General features: G+C 40.8%; 1 protein-coding gene across 6 annotated transcripts in view; it reads right to left on the reverse strand.

The window, feature by feature from the left end:
- The window catches only part of ZNF143 (zinc finger protein 143), a 54416-nt gene extending 37609 nt beyond the window's left edge, over nucleotides 1-16807 (reverse strand). For 4 of the 6 annotated variants that reach the window (XM_027115425.1, XM_027115422.1, XM_027115421.1 and 1 more), the window contains exons 1-3: nucleotides 16696-16786; nucleotides 1029-1143; nucleotides 614-706 (exon numbers count right to left, since the gene is read on the reverse strand). In XM_027115425.1, the coding sequence (XP_026971226.1) occupies nucleotides 614-706; nucleotides 1029-1143; nucleotides 16696-16737 (250 nt within the window). In that variant the 5' untranslated portion in view covers nucleotides 16738-16786. Of the gene's footprint in view, nucleotides 1-613; nucleotides 707-1028; nucleotides 1148-16695 lie in introns of all 6 variants that reach the window. The other 2 variants (XM_027115424.1, XM_027115423.1) reach the window with 1 other exon arrangement.
- Between the last annotated feature and the right edge of the window lie 5996 nt (nucleotides 16808-22803).

The raw sequence follows: 22803 nt of genomic DNA on the forward strand, positions 1-22803 counted from the left end.
GAGGAAGAGTGGCTCATCTGAGCAAGCTACATGAGTCAAACCTCTATATACCTTTCAGAGCCACTTAGGAATCATGACCCTGACCCCAGCGAAGCTGAAACTGGGAAGATAGAAAGATGTATCAGTATACATGAGGCCAGCTGTCATTCTCATCCCTGGGGGCTACAAGTCCCTTGACTATGTATACATATGCTCAGTAGCTTTCCAAAAAAACAAGGAATTTGAGAACTAGGCTATTTCTTGGAGCAAAGTAAACACTGATTTAGAAACAATGTTATAAAAGCAAAACCAAATGTCTACTTTTACGCATATTTTGTAAAAACATTAAATAATAATTTAAAGGGAAAAAGTGAGAAAGGTCTTACTAAAAATAGGTCAGGGACACTACCCCCTCCCCTCTTCCTCACTAATTCTGATACCCCAGAGTATCTTCCAAATATCTCAAAAGGTGTCCTCAAATTATCAAAACAAAATTTAAGTTAAACTGAAATTACTACCATATGTAGTACAGTGTCCGTAGGAGGGATTGGAAAGTGGTATAACTGCTAGGTGTTCCAACTCTGAGGTTATGAATTGCTGGTAATAACCAATGGGCTGTATATGAGGCACATACCTTTAGAATTGTGTTGTATATAAGCAGTAGAACCATCTGCAAGTGTTACTGCTTGCAGGCTTACACCTTCCATATTTTCTAAATTGTCACCATCTATTATAAAAAAAAAAGTTATTTTCTTTAGGTAACTATCATATGTGTGTGCTGTTTAATTTTTTAAAAAATAAAAATTAGTCAAAAGGCAGACTGCTTAACTTAGACTCAAATGGCATTTCTTATAGCATTTACAAAAAATATTTCTACACCCTACTATACCAGCATCCATACCAGGGTAAAAATGCTCATAAAAAGGCTTAGCTTTGTGTTGCCTTTAGCTAAAGGAGGAGGAACAAAGTAAACAGTATTGTAAGTTTTCATTTTCCCTTAAGATAAATATTTCCAAACCCACATGATCCCTTCAAATAAGATTGCTCACCTGCCACAGTTACTGCCTCTGTCAGGCACAAGGTAACATGCTGAGCCTCCATTCCTCCTCCAGGAAACTCTGTCATTCCCTGAGAATCTCGATTTATCTGGGCTAACAACATTTTCTACCTTGAAAAAAACGTAGGCATTGAGAACAAAGAACGATGTATATGAAATAAAATCTACAAACAATATTTATGAACCATAAAAAATTGCTACGGAAGTGAACAGTGTTTGAAATAAGCTGAAATTTCACTTAATATGCAGGGTAAAAGTATTTGCCCAAAGTCCAGAGCATGCTTTTAATAATTCATCAGTAAACTATTGAGCACACCCAAGTCTTGCCCATCAGTTCTGTACCATGTCTAAAATTCCCATAATTAGTGTTCTTTGGGTTTAACATGGTTGAAGATTCCCACTGAGAATCCATGAATGGATTGAGTTAATCCTGTTGACTCAATCTTCAGAAATCTATGCTGAACCTGGCCACTTCTCACAAGCTTCGCCATTACCTCCCTGATCCAAGCCACTACCATCTCTCACCCTGAGATGTTACTGCAATAGCATCCTAACTGGTCTCCTTGCTTCTACTGTGACTTCCCTCATCTCCTCTCAACACAACAGTCAGATTGTCCTTTTGAATGAAAAAGTTAGATCACATCTCTCTTCTGCTCAAAACCCTTTGATGATTTCTCATCAGAGTAAAGCCAAAAGTCCTTACACTAGCCTATGAGGCCAATGATCTTGCCCCCATTTCTACTACTCTCCGTCTCATTCGTTCCATTTCAGCCACACTGGTGCCCTTGCTTTCCCTCAAACATACTGGATGTTCTGCTGCCTCAGGACCTTTACATTTGATGTTCCTTCTGCTTGAAACATTCTTCCTGGTATCTTCATTATTACTCCCTCATCTTCTTCCAGTCTTTGTTCAATGGCACCTCAACGAGAGCTTCCTTATTCACCTCATTGCAAACTGTACCTCCAACCCCACAATGATGATATACTCCAGCCCTCTTCCCTCCTTTATATTTCGGCATAGTACTAATAAGTTGACATATTACATGTATTTACTTATTTGGTTTTTTTCTTATCTATTTCTCCCTCAAATAGAATGGACAGGTGTTTTTATGTTTGCTCATTGCTGACTAAAGTGCCTAAAAAGTACTTGGCACACAACAGACACACAATTGGTGCAGAATAAATGGATGAATGGCTCTTTTACCAATCATCACCACAACCCCCTTCCTCCCTTTTCCTATCTCCGGGTCCCATTACCTCTGTAGGCCTTGAGTTGTCTCAAACATGAGTTGGGATAATTTAGCTGCCTTGAGCCAGGGAACTGGATACCAGAGCATCTCTTGAGGACCTTTCCAGGTCTAAAGATCTGATTTCAGTGTCAATATTTAAAAGAGCAATATGCAGATAGTAGTAATAATTTGCAATTATATTTATGTTAGGACTACTTGAAGATTTTTGTTTTATAAACACTATAAACTACACCCTCTTTGGATTAAAGCCAGGGACTATGGTTTAGACGCTGAAAGGTATCAGTGCTGTGATAAAAGTCAATCACGGGCTGACTTTTCAGGGATTCCTGAAATATTTCTAATCTACAACTGTTCATAAAGCAGACTGAAACTTCAATACTTCCTTGCTACATCTAAGGGCTAACAGAGAAGCCTCAAAGTAAAACTGGTACTCTGCTGTTAAGCCCCCTGATGAGTACAGGATTGGGACAGGCTAATTTTCAGAACAAGTACTGCCACTATATAACAGAAATAAGACAAGGAAATGGAAGGGAAAACACCTATAAAAATGTAGAAAGCACTCTATGATTTTTACAGCATTCGTCTAGAAGACGAATTTTGAAAAAGGCAGATTACAAGTTAATTTGGGTCATGATGTTAAGAAATGCCTATGGTTTGACCATAATTCAAGTATTTGTCCTTTTCATTGAATTATCTATAAACCTCCAAATAACTACATCAACAGGTAACTGATATATCTGCAATAAATAAAAGTTATTTCTTGTCTGAAAGCTGGTCAAGTGTTAACTTTCTTTAGGAAGGCTTCAGGACCTATAGTATCTATCCTAAGGGAAAAAAATCTACACTAACTGAAACATCTTGAAGAGACAGCTGATTCCTGGACACAAACTGCTGGCAAATACATGGGGTGGTGAAGGAATCAGAAGAGATCATATGGGCACTACAATTACCAGAGATAATAGGTGATGGCAGGTACACAGCCCATCTTATTCTCAAAAAGGCTCTGTGATACAATTAATGCCCTTTGTTAGAAAATGATCAACTAGGGAAAATATGATAATGAATAGATGAAATAAATAAGCTAGAGATCAAACACTCTATAGTTGCTCATACCATATCCACCATCATGTCTTGATTATTTCTGGCACCAACATTTTCAGGTTGTGTGAAAATAAGTATGTAAGATATACATGACACCTTTAGAAAGGGCCACCTTGCAAAAGGTAGTCAGCTTCCTGTGCTTTAATAATGAATCATGGGCCAAAATCAGACACAGAGGAGGCTGTCATGGGGACACAACAGGAATCTCAAATGAAGACATCTGTGTAATAAATAAAGTTCCTGCCTTTCTGGAAGATGATGATGGATATTAGCATAAGAGAAAAAAACACACTTACGAAATTTAGCAAATGCTATATCCAGAATATATAAAGAAATTCTACAACACAACATCAAAAAACTAATAACCCAATTAAAAATTGGACAAAGGACTTGAATAGAAATTTCTCCAAGGAAGATAAACAAATGCCAAACAAACATATGAAAATATGCTCAATATAACTAACTGTCAAGGAAATGCAAATCAAAACCATAATGAGATATCACCTCACACCTGTTAGAATGCCCACTATTGGGACTTCCCTGGCTAAGTGGTTAAGACTCTGCACTTCTACTGCAGGGGGCCCAGGTTTGATCCCTGGTCCGGGAACTAAGATCCTGCAAGCTGCGTGGCACGGCCAAATAAATAAATAAAAATAAAACAAAAACAGTATGGAGATTCCTCAAAAAATTACAAATAGAATTACCATATGATCTAGCAATTCCACTTCTGGGTACATATCCAAAAGGATTAAAAACAGAATCTCAAAGAGAGATTTGCACACCTCTTCACTGCAGCATTATTCACAATAGCCAAGAGGTGGAAGCAACCTAAATGTCCATCAACGGATGAATGGATAAAGAAAATGCAATTTATATATACACAATGGAATATTAGTCTTAAAAAAGAAGGAAATACTGTCATATGTTACAACATGGATGAACTCTGAGGACATTATTCTAAGTGAAATAAGCCAGTCAAAAAAAGACAAATACTGCATGATTCCACTTATATGAGCTATCTAAAGTAGTCAAACTCTTAGAATTAGAAAGTAGAATGGTAGTTACAAGTACTAGGGGAGTTGTTTGATGAGTATAGTTTCAGTTTTGCAAGATGAAAAAGTTCTAGAGATCTATCACACAACAATGTCCATATAGTTAACACTACTGTACCCTACACTTGAAAATGGTTACGACTGTAAATTTTATGTTGTGGGTTTTTAACCATAATTCTTAGAAAAAGGTCTGAACACATATGGAAAAATGTTAGGATCTGTTAAAAACCAAGTGGATACATAAGCTTTTATTCAATTACTTATACAGGTACTCCTCCTTATATTTGATAGATTTCATAATTTTAAAAGTGAAAAATATCCAAAATTATTGGCAGGAAGAAAAAAATGTCTGAAAATTGATGGTTAAAATTAGTAACTAAATACTAGCTGACTTCATCCCTTAAAAGAAAGAATCAGTGTTTCCTCAGTGGTATGAATCTACATCAGACGAATATTTTAAAATGTGAAGCCCTTAGATATTTCAAGTTTGGTCTAATTTGTTAGATACAATTATTACCACAAATTATTATGAAAATATAAATCTAATGGTCCAGGTATAAAGAACTCCAACTACAAGTAACCTTTATTGTGGTAAGAAATGATACAAAAAGAAATCTAGATTAACAAATCTTAGAGGTCTTTTTGCATGAAGCCACAGAAGCCAGGCCTTCAGAAATTGTCAAGCTCAGATCCTAACCTCAGGCTGGTTTCACCTCAACACTTAACAGAGAAGCTATGTCATTCTATTACCTGGTCTCAATTCCAAATTTTACTCATAAATTTACTACTATACAAAGTGCTTCTCCATTTAAGCATGGTCATTTGTGCTGCATTTTATGACATCTCCTAACCTGGAATGAGGAAGTTCCTTAGTACAGCAACATAAAAATAGCAGGCTAGGGGCTTCCCTGGTGGCGCAGTGGTTGAGAGTCCGCCTGCCGATGCAGGGGACATGGATTCGTGCCCAGGTCCGGGAAGATCCCACATGCCGCGGAGCGCCTAGGCCCGTGAGCCATAGCCGCTGAGACTGCGCGTCCGGAGTCTGTGCTCCGCAACGGGAGAGGCCACATCAGTGAGAGGCCCGCGTACCGCAAAAAAAAAAAAAAAAAAAAATAGCAGGCTATCCTGTACCTTTGCAGTATGCTGATCCAGTAACACTGCTTTGATTAACATTTGTGGAAAACTATCTTTAAATTCCTTCAATTTTATTTAAATACACCCAGGGAATAAGCATGTTCCACTGATGAAATGTAATTCAGTTAAGTACAGAGTAGTTAGAATGTGCTGGTGAATGATGTAGAGTTTTCATAGGCTCTACAGAATGCTAAAGGGTAAAACTGAGGGATAGAGTTTATACTACCTATTTTAAAGAAGTAGAATATTCTATCAGATGGGTGAAATGTTGGAAATTGAAGGCTTTCAAACTTTTTGCCAAGTTCCAGGACCATTCAGAAATAGAATATTTGAAACTGACTGGCAGGTACTTGAGATGAGGCCTAGGAGACCTGAACCTAAAATACCTGTGAGAAAAAGAGGTGAGAAGAGACAAGAATTGAGAAATGGACACCTAGGTCTAGTCATCAGGAACGTCAATTTTGGTGATGGTTTGTTCTTAACTGAACCACTGATGTGAAAAAGTACCAAAACGAATCTCTCTCAAACCTCAACAGTGTAGCATTAAAAACAGAGCTTGAGGGCTTCCCTGGTGGCGCGGCGGTTGAGAGTCCGCCTGCCGATGCAGGGGACACGGGTTCATGCCCCAGTCCGGGAAGATCCCACATGCCGCAGAGCGGCTGGGCCCGTGAGCCACGCTGAGCCTGCACATCCGCAGCCTGTGCTCCGCGCAGGAGAGGCCACAACGGTGAGAGGCTCACATACTGTAAAAAAAAAAAAAAAAAAAAAAACAGGGCTTGATAAGGGCACACCTGCATAGCTCAGTTTGCTAAGCATGCCCTGGCTTGCTTTCACTGAGACTAGGGAGTCTGAGGAAGCATCAGGAGGAAGAGAAAGGTTCTGATATATTCAAACTCAACTTCTGACATTGTTCTGTTAAAAAAAGCATAAAGTCGTTTCAAAACTATGATGCCACAAAAAAAAAAAAAACTATGATGCTAGATTGTACTTTATTTCCCTCAAGATAAACACTGTGTATGTTAATATTTTATTACCCAAATTGCTCATCTTGTCATAGGTAAGGGAAGCAAAGCATTGTGAGACAATTATGAAAATAAGAGAGGGCACTCCTGAAACACAACACTATCACAAAATAGATCCTTTGTCCAAAAAAGTATATTGAATAGGACACTAAACATGGATAGTTAAAACATATACCTCTAGTCAGAAAAAACTGTTTGTACAGGTCATATTTACGAAGCATTTTTCAGATCTAATAACTTATTTGATGGAATAGTCCTGAAGGGCCATAAAATTTCTTGGGCTCTTCCAACCTCTTCTGAACCCCCAAAGCAGTCCAGCAAACTTACATGTCTTTATTTCTTCATGATGACTATTTAAAATATTTTCCATTTACCTCAAACCTTCTACCCCCACTCCCTCTCCTGCTATCCTCCCACCCTGTCTCCTTCACCACTTCATTTTCAGCAAATTAATCAGCTCCCAACTTCACGGAAAATATAGAAGTCAGCAGAGGAATTCTCTGCCAACAAACCTCACTTCACTGCATTTCCACACATTTCTTCCTTCTCTCCTACAATATTACCTTCCTACAAGGTAAGACTAATCCTTCCAACCCGTACTCTGCATTTCATCTGTCTTTCCTCCTTAGGGATCTCAGGGATCTCTCCTGTAAAAAATTTCCCTCTCTCTCCCAGTTCCTTCCCATCAATAACTTAAAAAAACACAAAAACAGGGACTTCCCTGGTGGTCCAGTGGTTAAGACTCCATGCTCCCGATGCAAGGGGTCAGGGAACTAGATCCCTCATGTTGCAACTAAGAGCCCGTGTGCTGCAACTAAAAGATCCTGCATGCCGCAATGAAGATCCCTCACATGGCAACTAAGACCCGGTGCAGCCAAATAAAAATAATAAATATTTTAAAAAACAAAAACAAAATCGATAAAACAAAATCTTGCCTCTGACTCAGCTACTAGTCTCTCTCTCCTCCTTATCACAGCTAGATTTCTCTAACAGTTGTTACTAAGACTATTTCCTGATTTCCCACTGCTATCCATCTGGTTTCTGTCCCTAAGTATTGAAACTGCTTTGGCTGGTCACTAATCTCCACTTTAACATGAAGTTCGATGGCCATTCCTATGAATGAGAGATGAAAATATTCATCCACAAAAAGACTTACACAAGAATGTCCATAGCAACTTTATCCATAATAGTTCCAAATTGGAATGAACTCAAATGTCCATCATAAAACAGATTAAAAAGCTGTGATAGGGGCTTCCCTGGTGGTGCAGTGGTTGAGAATCCGCCTGCCAATGCAGGGGACGTGGGATCGAGCCCTGGTCTGGGAAGATCCCACATGCCGCAGAGCGCCACAACTACTGAAACCTGTTCATCCTAGAGCCTTCGCACTACAAATATTGAAGCACACACACTCTAGGGCCCGCGTGCTGCAACTACTGAGCCCACCTGCTGCAACTAGTGAAGCCCGCGCACCAAGAGCCGGTGCTCCACAACAAGAGAAGCCACTGCAATGAGAAGCCCGCTCACCGCAATGAAGAGTAGCCCCCGCTCGCCACAACTACAGAAAGACCTCGCACAGCAACGAAGACCCAACGCAGCTAAAGAAAAAAAAAAAAATGTGATGGATACTTTTCTGTCTTATATTGGGTTTGATATCATTGACCTTTATCTCCTTCTTAGAACATTCTCTTACCTTGGCTTCTGTGACTTCCACACGCTCCTGGTTTTTTCCAACTTCCTAGCTAATCCTTTTCCATTTCTCCTATGGGTTCCTAAATACTGAGAACCCACAAGTTTCCATCCTAGTTTGTTTTTTCATTTTATGCACTTTTCCTCTTGGAATATCATATCCATTCCATTGGCTTCAAAGATCTCTGGAATTTATAAGCTCTTTAAAATTTCTCTAGTCCTTTCTCTCAAGGGCTCCTGATCTATATATCTAGCTGCTTACTGGCCTTGGTGACCTTCATGGTCCACAGTCACCTCCATCTCAAAACAGTTTGCCACAAAATTCTACTTTAGTATTTTCTCCCTCAGTGATAAACGCAGTCACCTACCCAGTAGTCAAATCCCCCTTATTCTCCAACCGATCACTAAGAACTATCACTCTACCTCCTAAATATCTGTCAAATCCACTTGCTTCTCTTATTAGGTTGTCTTAATTCAGGGTACCATCACTGCTTGGGTTACTACATCGGCCTCCTAAAATCCACTCCTACCCTCCTCCAATCTAATCAGTCCAAGTGCTTTCAAATCCAATCAGAGCATTTCTCTGTCTCAAAACCTTCAAAACTTTCCCATTTCCCCATATAGTCCAAATATCATGATCTGGATTCTACTAACTTCTCCAATAAGACGAACAATCATCCTGCGTTGCCCAAGACTGAGAAGCTTCCTGGCTCATGGGACTCTCAGTTCTTTTTTTTTTTTTTTTTTTTGGTGGTGGGGGACACTTTCTTTTAAAACTGGGATAGTCTTGGGCAAATCAAGACAAGTTGGTCACTCTATCTTCCAGTCTTGTTCTAGCACAACCTCACATTCTACACTCCAGCAATACTGTTTAAAATTCTAGTAGTTAATGATACTGGTATCATTTAATAATAATATTAATTAAAATGTTAATAATACTAATAAATAAAAATGATTATAATGATAACTAACTCTTCCAGAATACTATACGCCAGGCATTACTACTAATTCATTTAATCCTTCTAGCAATCCTATGAATTAAGTACCATTTTATCACAATTTTGCAGACCAAGAAAGTGAAGCCCACAAAGGTTAAATGATGTCCTTAACTTCACAACATAAGTGGCAAAGTCAACCTTCTAATCATCTGGCTCAACAACTTATACATGAGCTGCTGGATTATTTGCCACTCCCAGAACAGCCCAAGGTGTCTCCTGCATCTCGGCTCTGAACACTGCTATTCATACCCTCTAGAATACTCTTCCTCCTCTCTTTACTTGGCTAAATTCTTCAGATTCCACCAGAAAGTTTTATCTGAACTCCCCAAATTGGGTCAGAATGCTTTAGATGTATTTCCCAAGATACTCTGTCCATACTCTTATAATAACACTTAGCACAGTATACTTTAATTACCTGTTTTTCTCCAGACTGGAAGCAGTATATTTACAGTAACCAGCTACTAAAACATATCTAAGGAGGATTCCCCTATAGATAGATTGGAAAGTATGGGTTATACTTAGGAAGGAATGCTTATGAGCGGTAGTATAACACTATACTTAAGAATAAGGACTCTGGAGCAAAACAGCCTGCTTCAAAATCTCATTTTACCACATATTATCTATGTGACCTTGGGCAAGTTACTTAACCATGCTGTGCCACAGTTTCCCTATCTGTAAAAGGAGGGTACTTCACAGAGGGTATTGTGAGGTATCTGTGTTAAATACAAAGCACTTGTAACAGCACATGGTATTATATATATGTTTGCTATTAATGCTTATCAGTAGTTTAAAGCTAAATGAGAAGAGACTATACAGCTCTATCTCTTGTCTTATTCACTATTTTCTCCTACTACTGTAAAAGGGTATTGCCAGAGGAGAAAGAAGACAAAAAAGAAAGTTTCAGAGATGTGTTATTCAAGAGGAACTTTCCTCTTGTTCATGCTTTTCCGAGATGTAATTCACATATCATAAAATGTACCCATTTAAGGTGTACAATTCAATGACTTTAGTATATTCAGAGTTGTACAAACATCACCACAACCTGAATTCACAATATTTTTATCACCCTTCAAAAGAAAACCCTACCTCCCCCTTTCCAAAGCCCTAGGCAACCACTAATCTACTTTCTATTTCTATAGATTTGCTTATTCTGGACACTTCATGTAAATGGAATCATAGTATGTGGTCTTTTGTGACTGCCTTCTTTCACTTATACATAATGTTTTCAAGGTTTCTCCATAAAAGAATAAAAACTAAAAAAAAAATTTCAATCCATAAAAATAATGAATCACTATGTTGTACACCTTAAAAGAATAATAATGTAAATCAACTATACTTCAATTTGAAAAAAGTAAAAAAAAAAAAATCTCCTTTTCCTTCTGAAAGTCTTTTTCCCCTAAAAAGGAAGACAAAAAATAATTTCTAAAGGTGATTTTAGGGACTTCCCTGGTGGCACAGTGGTTAAGAATCTGCCTGCCAATGCAGGGGACACGGGTTTGAGCCCTGGTCCGGGAAGATCCCACATGCCGCGGAGCAACTAAGCCCACATGCCACAACTAAGCCCACGTGTCACAACTACTGAGCCCTCGTGCCACAACTACTGAAGGGCGCATGCCTAGAGCCCATGCTCTGAAACAAGAGAAGCTACCACAATGAGAAACCCACGTACTACAACGAAGAGTAGCCCCGGCTCACCACAACTAGAGAAAGCCGGCACGCAACAACAAAGACCCAACACAGCCAAAAACAAACAAATAAATTTATGTTTAAAATAAGATAAAATAAAGGTGATTTTAAGTAATTGACTTTTTAAAAAATTTTTATTTATTTATTTTTGGCCATGCTGCCACATGTGGGATCTTAGCTCCCTGACCAGGGATCGAACCCGTGCCCCCTGCAGTAGAAGCTCAGAGTCCTAGCCACTTCACCACCAGGGAATTCCCTGAATAACTGACTTTTAATAACAGACATTTATCTCCTAGTATATTTTCCTTAAATATTATCTTCTCAACAATAAGCATGTCCACTTACAAAAAGCTCCCCAGTTGAATCTAACATGCACTCCTCATTTAAAAACACAGATCTATAATCCATCAACTAAAAACATTTACATACATTCCTAGGTCTCAAATCAAACTGCCCCATCCAAAAGTCTGCCAGTGATTCTTTTTCCTCTCAGCACTTCTGTTTGAAAGGACAAATGCCAGAGGAAAGGGAAGACACTAACCAATAGGTAGGTGGGGAGGTCTCCTAGGAATGTACCACGTTGTCATTCTTTTTTTTTTTTTAATTTTTATTTATTTATTTATTTTTAGCTTTGTTGGGTCTTCTTTGCTGCACGCAGGCTTTCTCTAGTTGGGGCGAGCGGGGGCTACTCTTCACCGCAGTGCGCATACTTCTCATTGCGGTGGCTTCTCTTGTTGCGGAGCATGGGCTCTAGGTGTGCAAGCCTCAGCAGTTGTGACACATGGGCTCAGCAGTTGTGGCTCACAGGCTCTAGAGCATAAGCTCAGCAGTTTTGGCACATGGGCCTAGTTGCTCCGCGGCATGTGGGATTTTCCCAGACCAGGGCTCGAACCCATGTCCCCTGCATTGGCAGGCGGATTCCTAACCACTGTGCCACCAGGGAAGTCCCTGTCATTCATTTTATATCAAAATACATCTTGTTTTCTGTCTGAATTAAACACAACACATTCCATATACACCATTAAGGTTTGCCAATTCATCTTTCCACTCTAATCAATTTGCCATATGGACTTGGCTATTTCCACCAAATCCAGACAACAGATTAAAATGATCAAAAGTCATCCTTGACTAAACCCTCATTCTTTTTTTTGCAGTACGCGGGCCTCTCACTGTTGTGGCCTCTCCCGTTGCGGAGCACAGGCTCCAGACACGCAGGCCTGCGGCCATTGCTCACAGGCCTACCCTCTCCGTGGCATGTGGGATCTTCCCGGACCAGGGCACGAACCCGTGTCCCCTGCATCAGCAGGCGGACGCTCAACCACTGCGCCACCAGAGAAGCCCACCCTCATTCTTAAATTCACAACAGGGCAATTGTCAACTCCATGATTTTTTTTTTAAATGGAACCATATATATGGGAACTTGGTATGACAGAGAGCATTTCATCTTTTTAATTTTTTTTGGCTACACTGCCCAGCTTGTGGGATCTTAGTTCCCGGACCAGGGAGTGAACCCAGACCCTCAGCAATGAGAGTGTGGAGTCTTACCCACTGGACCACCAGGGCATTCCCTTCAACTCCATGATTTTTATCCTTCAAAACCTTTCTTTTCCAACTCCTCACATATTAATAACTACTGCAATAACTTCTTTACTGCTTTCTTTACTCCAGTCTCTCATCCTTCCATTCCAATAACACTGCCAACTATCTTATTTTGTCTTGTACAACAGTAGAATTTTCATTGCATACAATATTGTAAGAAAAATTTGTTAATAAGATTAATTCCCACTAGCTTAATAAATCAAATCTTTTCGTTTCCTGGTTTTCTTCTTTAACTCTTGCTATCCACACACATAATTTTTTACAGCATTACCTCCCAGAAATGGGACTAGGAGATGAGGGTGGACTGGGGACGGGCCTTTTAATTTCTACTGTATACATTCCATAAGTTAAAAAGAAATTTACCATGTATTATTTTCATGGTTTTAAAACTAGTTACTTAAAAAAAAAGTTACTATAAACAGAAGCATTAATAAAGTAAGGAGCACCTAACTCTGCCTCAGGTATGCAAAGATGATTACATGTGAATATGGGCATAAGAAAGATAAGTAAACATTTCCTAGGGGTAGGAAGAGTAGAGAAGGCAGTCCAGACACAGGGAACAGCCTTTGTCACTGTCCAGTCTAAATCCATCTTTGAAACAAAATCACTTTGATTTTGACAGTACGGTAAAGTTTAAAACACCGTCTCAGGGACTTCCCTGGTGGCGCAGGGTTGGGAGTCCGCCTGCCAATGCAGGGGACACGGGTTCAAGCCCTGGTCTGGGAAGATCCCACATGCTGCGGAGCAACTAAGGCCGTGCGCTGCAACTACTGAGCCTTCACTCTAGAGCCCAAGAACCACAACTACTGAAGCCCACGCGCCTAGAGCCTATGCTCTGCAACAAGAGAAGCCACCAAACTGAGAAGCCTACGCACCACAATGAAGAGTAGCCCCCACTTGCTGCAACTAGAGAAAGCCCGCGCGAAGCAACAAAGACCCAATGCAGCCAAAAATAAATAAATTAAAAACCAAAAAACAGGGCTTCCCTGGTGGCGCAGTGGTTGAGAGTCCACCTGCCGATGCAGGGGACACGGGTTCGTGCCCTGGTCCAGGAAGATCCCACATGCCGCAGAGCAGCTAGGCCCATAAGCCATGGCCGCTGAGCCAGCATGTCCGGAGCCTGTGCTCCGCAACGAGAGAGGCCACGACAGTGAGAGGCCCACATAACGCAAAAAAAAAAAAAAAACAACAAAAACCAAAAAACACTGTCTCACAAAAGCCATCCCTTAAAATGCAAATTAAGCAAAGAGCAACGACTCAAGCAACCCAACTCTTTAAAAAATCACTACGCCCTGGGCTTCCCTGGTGGCGCAGTGGTTGAGAGTCCGCCTGCCAGTGCAAGGGACACGGGTTCGTGCCCCGGTCCGGGAAGATACCACATGCCGCAGAGCGGCTAGGCCCGTGAGCCATGGCCGCTGAGCCTGCGCGTCTGGAGCCTGTGCTCCGCAACGGGAGAGGCCACAACAGTGAGAGGCCCGCATACCGCAAAAAAAAAAAAAAAAAAAAAATCACTATGTCCTGAAATAAAGCCAGGAGCAAAAAGACTCAGAACTGGGTAAAACCTCAGATTAAAAACCAAAAACAAAAACTAGATAAAAACTTCAAAATTAAGTAATGATGAGAACATCAGGACTCAGAAACTTCTCCTCCCATGATCATAAACTGTACCTACATTATAAATATTTAATAACAGCTAAAGTAATAGTAGAGGCACAATTCCCCAAAACAGCTAGGTCATCTTTCCATGAAGAATATGATGAATCCTTACTTCACAGCAATATCTCAACCTGCAGCAAAGGGCAATGGACATTTTGCAAATCATATATCTGATAAAGGACCTTTATATAAGAAACTCTTAGAACTCAATAACAGATAAACAATCCAATTTTAAAATGGGGGAAAGACCCAAATAGACATTTCCAAAAAGAAAATATACAAATGGCCAGTAAGCACATGAAAAAATGCTCAGCACAATTAGCCATTGGAAAATGCAAATCAAAATCACAAGAGAGGGCTTCCCTGGTGGTGCAGTGGTTGAGAGTCCGCCTGCTGATGCACGGGACGCGGGTTCGTGCCCCGGTCTGGGAGGATCCCACATGCCGCGGAGCAGCTAGGCCTGTGAGCCATGGCCACTGAGCCTGCGCGTCCGGAGCCTGTGCTCAGCAGCAATGGGAGAGGCCACAGCAGTGAGAGGCCCGCGTACCGCAAAAAAAAAAAAAATCACAAGAGATACCACTTCACACCCACTAGGATGGCTACCATCAAAAAGACTGATAACAACAAGTGCTGGCAAGGATATGGAGAATGGGAGCTCTCATACACTGCTGGTAGGAATGTAAAATGGTACACCCACTTTGGAAAAGTTTGCCAGTTCCTCAAAAGATTGAACACAGAGTTACCGTATGACCAAATGACCAAGAAATTCTACTCCTAGGTATATATATACACACAAGAGAAATAAAAACAAATGTCCACACAAAAACTTGTTCCGTAACTGTTCATGGCAGCATTATGCATCATAGACAAAAAAGTGGAAGCAACCTAAATGTCCATCAACAGATGAATGGATAAATAAAAGGTGTTACGTCCATACAGCGAAATATTTGGCAATAAAAAGAAATGAACTACTCATATATGCTATAACATGCATGAACCTTGCAAATATCATGCTAAATGAAAGAAGCCAGTCACAGAAGTCCACATACTGTGTGATTCCATTTTTATGAAATGTTGGTAATAGACAAATCTGTAGATTAGTGGTTGGGGAAGAAGGAGTGTTATGGGGAAATGGGGAGTAACTTAAGTGGGTACAGAGTTTCTTGGGGGGTGATGAACATGTTTTAAAATTTTGGTGATGGTGGCACAACTCTGTGAATACATTAAACCTACCTAATTATTATAATACTTTAAATGGGTGAATTGTAAAGGTATATAAATTATATCAATAAAGCCATTATTTTTAAAAAATAAAAGACAGCTATGGAAAAAATAGGCACTCAAGTATTTGTACACTAAATAATTTCCAAAGTAATCAAAATACACCTGGATAAATTAGTTACCTGTCTTACCTGAGCTTTTGTATGATCTCACTACCTATTCTCTTACTAAACACTTAACAATGAACTGAAACTAAGCACTTAGCAAGAGAATATATTAAATACTGCACAGATTTTTGTCAACTACAGCAAAACACAAGTATCTTCTAGTAAGGTTCGGGACAAAGCCGACCACAACTTCGAACCTACAATTTTTCACATCCCCACTAGGTTATACCAGCTGATTAGACACTTCCAAAGGCTTAAACTGATCTTAAACAAATAATCAGTTTAGCAATTGTATTCTTATCTACTCTTTACTTAACTTCCTTAATGCGTAAACTTAAATGTTAAAAAAAGCAAAAGTGGAGAGAAGAAAAATTGATTTACGTTCCACAATAAAATGTTACAAAGCAACCAAAGCATTCGTATACTCTTTGGCCAAAACCGAGAAAAAAGGAGAATGATAAAAATGACAATTTCTAATATTCGCTGTTAGGCCTCAATGACCATAAAATTTTTTTTTTTTTTTTTTTTTAGTGAGGGAAACAAGAAATCTGTGCACGATCAGAGTGGGAGGAAATTCTGGGTGCGATCTACAGGCGGGATGCCGACCGGGCCCTCAGCCAGTTCTGCCGCCGGCGCCCCAGCTAGGGCCTGGTGCCGACCGGGGTCCAGCGTCTCAGCCGGAGGAGCTTCGCCTCGGCGGCGCCAGGGGACTCGCTCCGCGCGGAGGTCAAGCCGAGAAGCGCCGCCGGGCTCCCAAGGGCTCCACCCTCCCCTCCTTCACTCCCTCCCCTCGGCAGTCCCCTGAGGGGAACAGGCGGGGCGCAGTGCGCAGAGACAAGGGCGGGGGGGGGGTGCGTCCTCAGTGAGAAAAGCTCCGCCGCCCGAGTGGCGGCCGCGGGTTATTAATAAACTCCGCTTCTGCCCAGGCGTCTCTACCGCGGCCGGCCGTAGGATCTGCAAGGCCTGCGGCGGAGGCTGAGGAGCCAGAGTCCGAGCCCGGGCCCTACCGGGCCCGCGCCGCCACGCTGAGGGCGGCGGCCAGGCGGAGAATAATGCACACTGGGTAAAAACACATTTATATACGAACCTCCGAGAAAATTTTCCAACAATTCCTTCGTCCGACCACCATGCACCAGGACAGGAAACAGCCGCCCGGCCCCTCAGCCCCGCAACCAGCATAGTGGGTCTGAAGCCCGCCCCCAGCCTCCATTGGGCTTTCATTACGTCACTCACTGGACGCTTCCTGCTTGCCATTGGCTCAAATTTAGGCGACGCGAAAGGAGACCGCCTTATCCACGCCCCTTTTCCTGACGTCAGCCTCGCCTGGCCTTACAGCCAGCGCCTGAGTGGCTTACCCAAAGTGCGGAACAAAGTTTTCTGCTTCTGACTGGTTGGCAGAACCGCTCGTCCCAGCGCGACACCGCCTCGCTGACAAGTGAATTATGCAGAGTCTGTGGCCCCAGCAGGAGGCGCCATTTTGTAGCGAGGGAGGGAGGCTGGTCCTTGTGACTAGCCGGGAGGGAGAAGGGTTCACAGGCGCCATTTTCCCCACAGGGGCTAGGAGGTGGCCTTGGCGCTCCCGGTGGGCTTGCTGGAGCGCGTTCTGGAGACCGGGTGGGCTTTGCCTAGCAATTGCCGAGTGTCGTCACGTTGGGAGGGAAGTGGTAGGGTGGGGTAGGACAGGATGGGACGCCTCACCGCTCCCTGGGGGCTCTCGGTGCCAGCTGAGGCCTTTGGTCTTGGGCGGAGGCTCTGCTTTTCCGAGAGCTGCTGTATGCCTGTCACTGGCTGCCAAGTCTCCCTTTGCTTTTCCAGTCGCTGGGGCATCATCATTGGTAGGAGGATGAGCCTCCTGCCTCAGCTGAAGCTCCGGCGTAGCTCGACAGCGGGGTGGTGGTCTTGGACTCTGCTGGGAGACACTGCGGTTGCTTTTGCGCTTTCATGTTCCTTAGGTTCAAATTTTGAAGTCGTCTGTAATGGTGTCGCTAACTTTTTTACTTTCCCTTTTGTGTGTGTCGCAAATTAAAGGAAAGTCAAAAGGCTGAGGAAATAATTGACTCGGTCTCCCCAGTATTAAGAATGGATACAAATTAGTTGTGAAGTTTAGGTAGTGTTTCTTGTAGCTCTCAACCCAGAATTTTTCTGAGCCATTGGAAATACTAGTCATTTCAGGAGTATTCAGTATGTATTCATATGCTTTGGCAACCAGGCTGAATAAAGATGAGGTAAAGTGTGTAGACTCAAGATTTGTTAAATCTGGTGTTCCAAATGTAGATTTGAGTTACTAAGAGATTGAGAAGGATGGTCCCGTTGTAACTGGAGATTTGTGTCCTGCTTACAAAAGCTGGACAGAGCTGGATGATGTTTGATCTAGTGTCTTTGCATTTCAGGTGATTATGGAATGGCGTAAGTGAGGATAATTAAAGTGTTTTGATTTACATTCGAGTCCAGTTTGAGATTTTTAACGAGACCTTCTTTTAGGTAGCGAGTGAGGGGCAGGCTGCAGACCCTAACCAAGGTATAGCTGCGTAATTGGTGCCCAAATGCCATTGGAAGGAAAATAGGACGTTGAGTGTCGTTTGAATACATAGTCTTTAGAAGTTTAAAGTAGTTTTTATATTTTATGCCCTTATAAGAATAAAAGATGTGGCACATAAAATTGGATTAGGTTGCTTGAAACTGGAGGAATTGGCTCATTCAAGTCTTGTACCCAATGGATAGATTTCCCTTTTTCACAGAGAGTTCAGATGACAAACGAGGTGTTTTAATTTATACTTTCTGTACCTTCTAGATGTTATATCTGTATTTTATAGTCAGAAATATTATTAAAAGAATCAAAATACTTTTATGCAATGTAGTCATTTATTACTAAGTCCTGAATCTCTAGTCTGTTAAAACACGGTAATACAGAATCTCAAAAGGAAGTTAAAAATCACCCTGTAATCGTAGTTTGCAGTTACAGGACATCTTTTTATCCCCAGGACCTACTGAGTGGTTGTAAACATTGAATGGTGGTGGTGGATAGGATACTATAATTCTAATCTGATTCAGGGAGAAACCTTAATAATGATTTTGTCATAGGTAGTGGAAGTTTGTGTTACAGTATTTACCACTGACTATATATAGAACAGAGTTCAAATGTACATACTATTCAGGGCCATCCAGAATCTTCACATTTTCCCTAAATCACTTCCTATCCCTCATATCTTATTACATGTTAACAAATTAATGGCATGAAAACATTTCACTGCCAATCAGTACTAGTCCATGCTCTTACACAAAGCTGGACCTTTTCCCCAGTTTTCTAAATAGGCTAACTTATTTCTAGCCCCCTTCAAAAACTGTTGCCATCAAGGTTTTAAAAACATTTCTTTCAGTAACTAAAAACTTCCTGGAGAATTGGTTGATTTTGGTATATTTGTACAATGATATAACCATTAAAGTATTATATGTATAGGGCTTCCCTGGTGGCGCAGTGGTTGGGAGTCCGCCTGCCGGCGCAGGGGACACAGGTTCGTGCCCCGGTCCCGGAGGATCCCACATGCCGCGGAGCGGCTTGGCCCGTGAGCCACGGCCGCTGAGCCTGCGCGTCCGGAGCCTGTGCTCCGCAACGGGAGAGGCCACAACAGTGAGAGGCCCGCGTACCGCAAAAAAACAAAAACAAACAACAAAAAAGTATTATATGTATAGAAAAAAGATACGAAGAGAATTTCCTGGCAGTCCAGTGGTTAGGACTCCGTGCTTTCGTTGCCAAGGGCTCGGGTTCAATCACTGGTTGGGGAACTAACATCCCACAAGCCGCACGATGCGCCCGAGAAAAAAAAAAAAAAAAAAACGTAGAAATAATGCGTTCAACTCTTAAAAGTAATTATGTCTAGGAGAAGGTGATTTTGAGTTATCAAATTATTTTCATATAGGTTTATAATAAATTTTTATTATGAATTTGTAGCTTTTGTTTAAACACTGAAGAATTTTTCTTTTTTTAAAAAACTTATTTCTCTTCTGTTTTTTCTTTTCTGAAAACACTAAAGAATTTAGAACCAACTCTCTCCATTGGAAGTTGTGGCTGTTAGAGTGTCACTTGTCTTACAAACTGTAGCCCCATTTGTAAAGTAGAAACACTTATTTCACAGTGTGACTGGGAGGATATGTGAGAATGTAGATAAATGTAGCACAGTGCTTATCAGAGATACTTTTCAAGTGCTTAATAAATGTTAGCCCATCTCTCTCCAGTCCTCACTTTAATGGTCAACAGCAGTGGTTCTTAAGCACTTTGACAACTCCTTTGAGATTCAGATGAAAGCTATGAAAAATATACTAAAAGACTGCAGTTTCATAGGACTCCTGGACCCAGAATTAAGAGTCCTTGGTCTGTAGAATAAACTCATTCAGTTAATCAGCTTCCACACCGAAAGCATTAATCAGAGCTTAATTAGAACATACTTTTGGAAGTGTATGAGGAAGTTACTTAAAATGTTCCTTTCCAATCTCAGATATATAGTTCTCAGTATATATGCTGACATAGACATAGGTATAATACAACTGGTAATGTTTTGTTAGTGGCTAATTGCATGATTCTCCTCATTTCAAGCTATCTATAGTGACTCCAGTGTGTGCAATTTTTCATTTTACCAACTCTACCCCTGGACCACGTGTTAACCCCATTCATTCATTACATCTTTGAAAATATCACCCAGTAAGTGAGCTCCAAGGTTACTAGTTGTGGTTAATGTGTGTTAGGTTTATTTTAGTGGGAAACTAAGAGAAGAGTAAACTCAATTTACAAAATGTTATCAATCTAAAGCTCCTGAAGATTCCTCCTGCTACCCACCCAAACTCGCACCAGCTAGGGCTATTTGATAGGGTGATGGGATTTAAAAAACAAATGAGCAGCTGGTAGCAAAACAAAGTATTGGGGGGAAGAATACTTTCCCTATAATAAGGGGATAGCTAGATCTTAATTTGTATTTAATAAATAAACATTTTATGTTACTTTTTAGAGAACTTTGAACAAATTTGAGGCTTAAGAAAACTGAAAATTGAGATAGTCATATATCATAAAATTCGGGCTTCCCTGGTGGTGCAGTGGTTGAGAGTCCGCCTGCCGATGTAGGGGACACGGGTTCGTGCACCGATCCGGGAGGATCCCACGTGCCGCGGAGCGGCTGGGCCCGGGAGCCATGGCCGCTGAGCCTGCGCGTCCGGAGCCTGTGCTCCGCAACGGGAGAGGCCACAACAGTGAGAGGCCGGCGTACAGCAAAAACAAAGTTTGTAATCTCATATATCATAAAATTCATCATTTTAAAGTGTACATACACTTAAGTACTTTTTAGTATATTCACAAAGCTGTTCAACCATCACCATTATCTAATGGAAAACACTTTCATCATGCCCAACAGAAACCCTATGCCCAATAGCACTCACTCTCCATTCCCTCCTCCCTCCCCACCCCTGCCCAGTGTTCCCTAACCTATTGATTTGCTAATTATAGATCTTTCATGTAAATGAAATCCTGTGACTGACTTCTTTCACTTTGTTTTCAAGGCCTATCCACATGTAGCATGTAATTGTACTTCATTCCTTATTGCCAAATATCTGATTATTTGGATATACCACATTTTGTTTATCCATTCATCAACTGATGGCTGTTTGGGCCGTTTCCTCCTTTTGGCTATAGTAATGCTAGTATGAACAACTGTGTACAAGTTCTTGTGTGGACATATGTTTGATTTCTCTCAGATATATGCATCATCTGGGAGTGGAATTGCTAGGTGACACTATTTTCTACCTTTTGAGGAACTGCCAAACTTTTACACAACAGATAAGCATTTTACATCGTATCAACACTATGAGGGTTTCAATTTCTCTTCTTCCTCACCAATACTTGTAATTGTGCACCTTCTTGATTATAGACATGCTAGTATGTATGAAATATCGCATCATGAATTCTGATTTGCATTTTCCTAATGACTAGTGATGTTAAGCATTTTTTCCTATGATACTGGCCATTTATTTCTTTGGAGAAACGTCTACTTGGGTTCTTTACTGTTTTTAAATGGGGTTTTTGTGTTGTTGAGTTCTAAGACTTCTGTATATACTCAAGATTAACAGATATTTTCTCCCATTCTCTGGGGTCTTTTCACTTTCTGGAAAAGTGTCCTTTAAAGCACAAAGTTGTAAGTTTTGATGAAGTCCAAGTCATCTGTTTTTTATTTTATTTTTTTATTTTTTTGCGGTACACGGGCCTGTCCTGTGGTGCTTGTTGCTTGTCCTGTGGTGTTATATCCAAAAACCATTACCTAATTCAGTCACGATTTACACCTGTATTTTTTCTAAGACTTTGAGATCTTATATTTAAATCTTGAAACCACTTTGAATTATTTTGTATATAGTGTTAAGGGTCCAACTTCATGTTCTTACATGTAGATACCCAGCTGTCTCAGAGCCATTTTTTTTTTTTTTTTTTTTTCAGAGCCATTTTTAAAAAGATTCTTTCCTACATTGGTTTTGGGACCCTTGCTGAAAATCAATTGACCATAAATTTAAGGGTTTATTTCTGGACTCTCTTATTTATTCCTTTGGTCAGTATAAGGTATTTATCCTTGAGAATTCCCTGGTGGTCCAGTGGTTAGGACTCTGCACTTTCACTGCAGAGGGCACAGGTTCAGTCCCTGGTAAGGGAACTAAGATCCCACAAGCCGCGAAATGCAGCCAAAAAAGAAAGAAAAAAAAGTATCCTTACTAGTACAATCATGTTTGCTTTAAAGATTGTTTTGACTATTCTGAGTCCCTTGTATTTCCATACAGATTTTAGAATGTTTGTCAATTCCAGCAAAAAAGGTAGCTTTTACAAGGATTACACTGAATCTGCAGATCAACTTGGGAAGTATTGCTATCTTCACAATAGTATGTCTTTCAATTCATGAACATGGGATGTCTCTATTTAGGTGTTTTGTAGTTTTCAGAGTGTAAGTTTTTCACTTTTGTTTATTCCTAAGAATTTTGGGGATGCTATTGTAAATGGAATTTTCTTAATTTCACTTTCATTTCATTGCTGCTGTATAGAAATACAACTGATTTGGGTATATTGATATTATATCTTGCAACCTTGAAGAAGTCATTAGCTCTTTGTGTTTATGGATTCTTTAGGGTTTTCTGTGACATCATGTCATCTGTGAACATAGTTTTACTTCCT

Source organism: Aethalodelphis obliquidens, unplaced genomic scaffold (genome assembly GCF_003676395.1).
Source record: "Aethalodelphis obliquidens isolate GAN/ISIS:26980383/991018 unplaced genomic scaffold, ASM367639v1 scaffold14, whole genome shotgun sequence".
Lineage (NCBI taxonomy): Eukaryota > Metazoa > Chordata > Mammalia > Artiodactyla > Delphinidae > Aethalodelphis > Aethalodelphis obliquidens.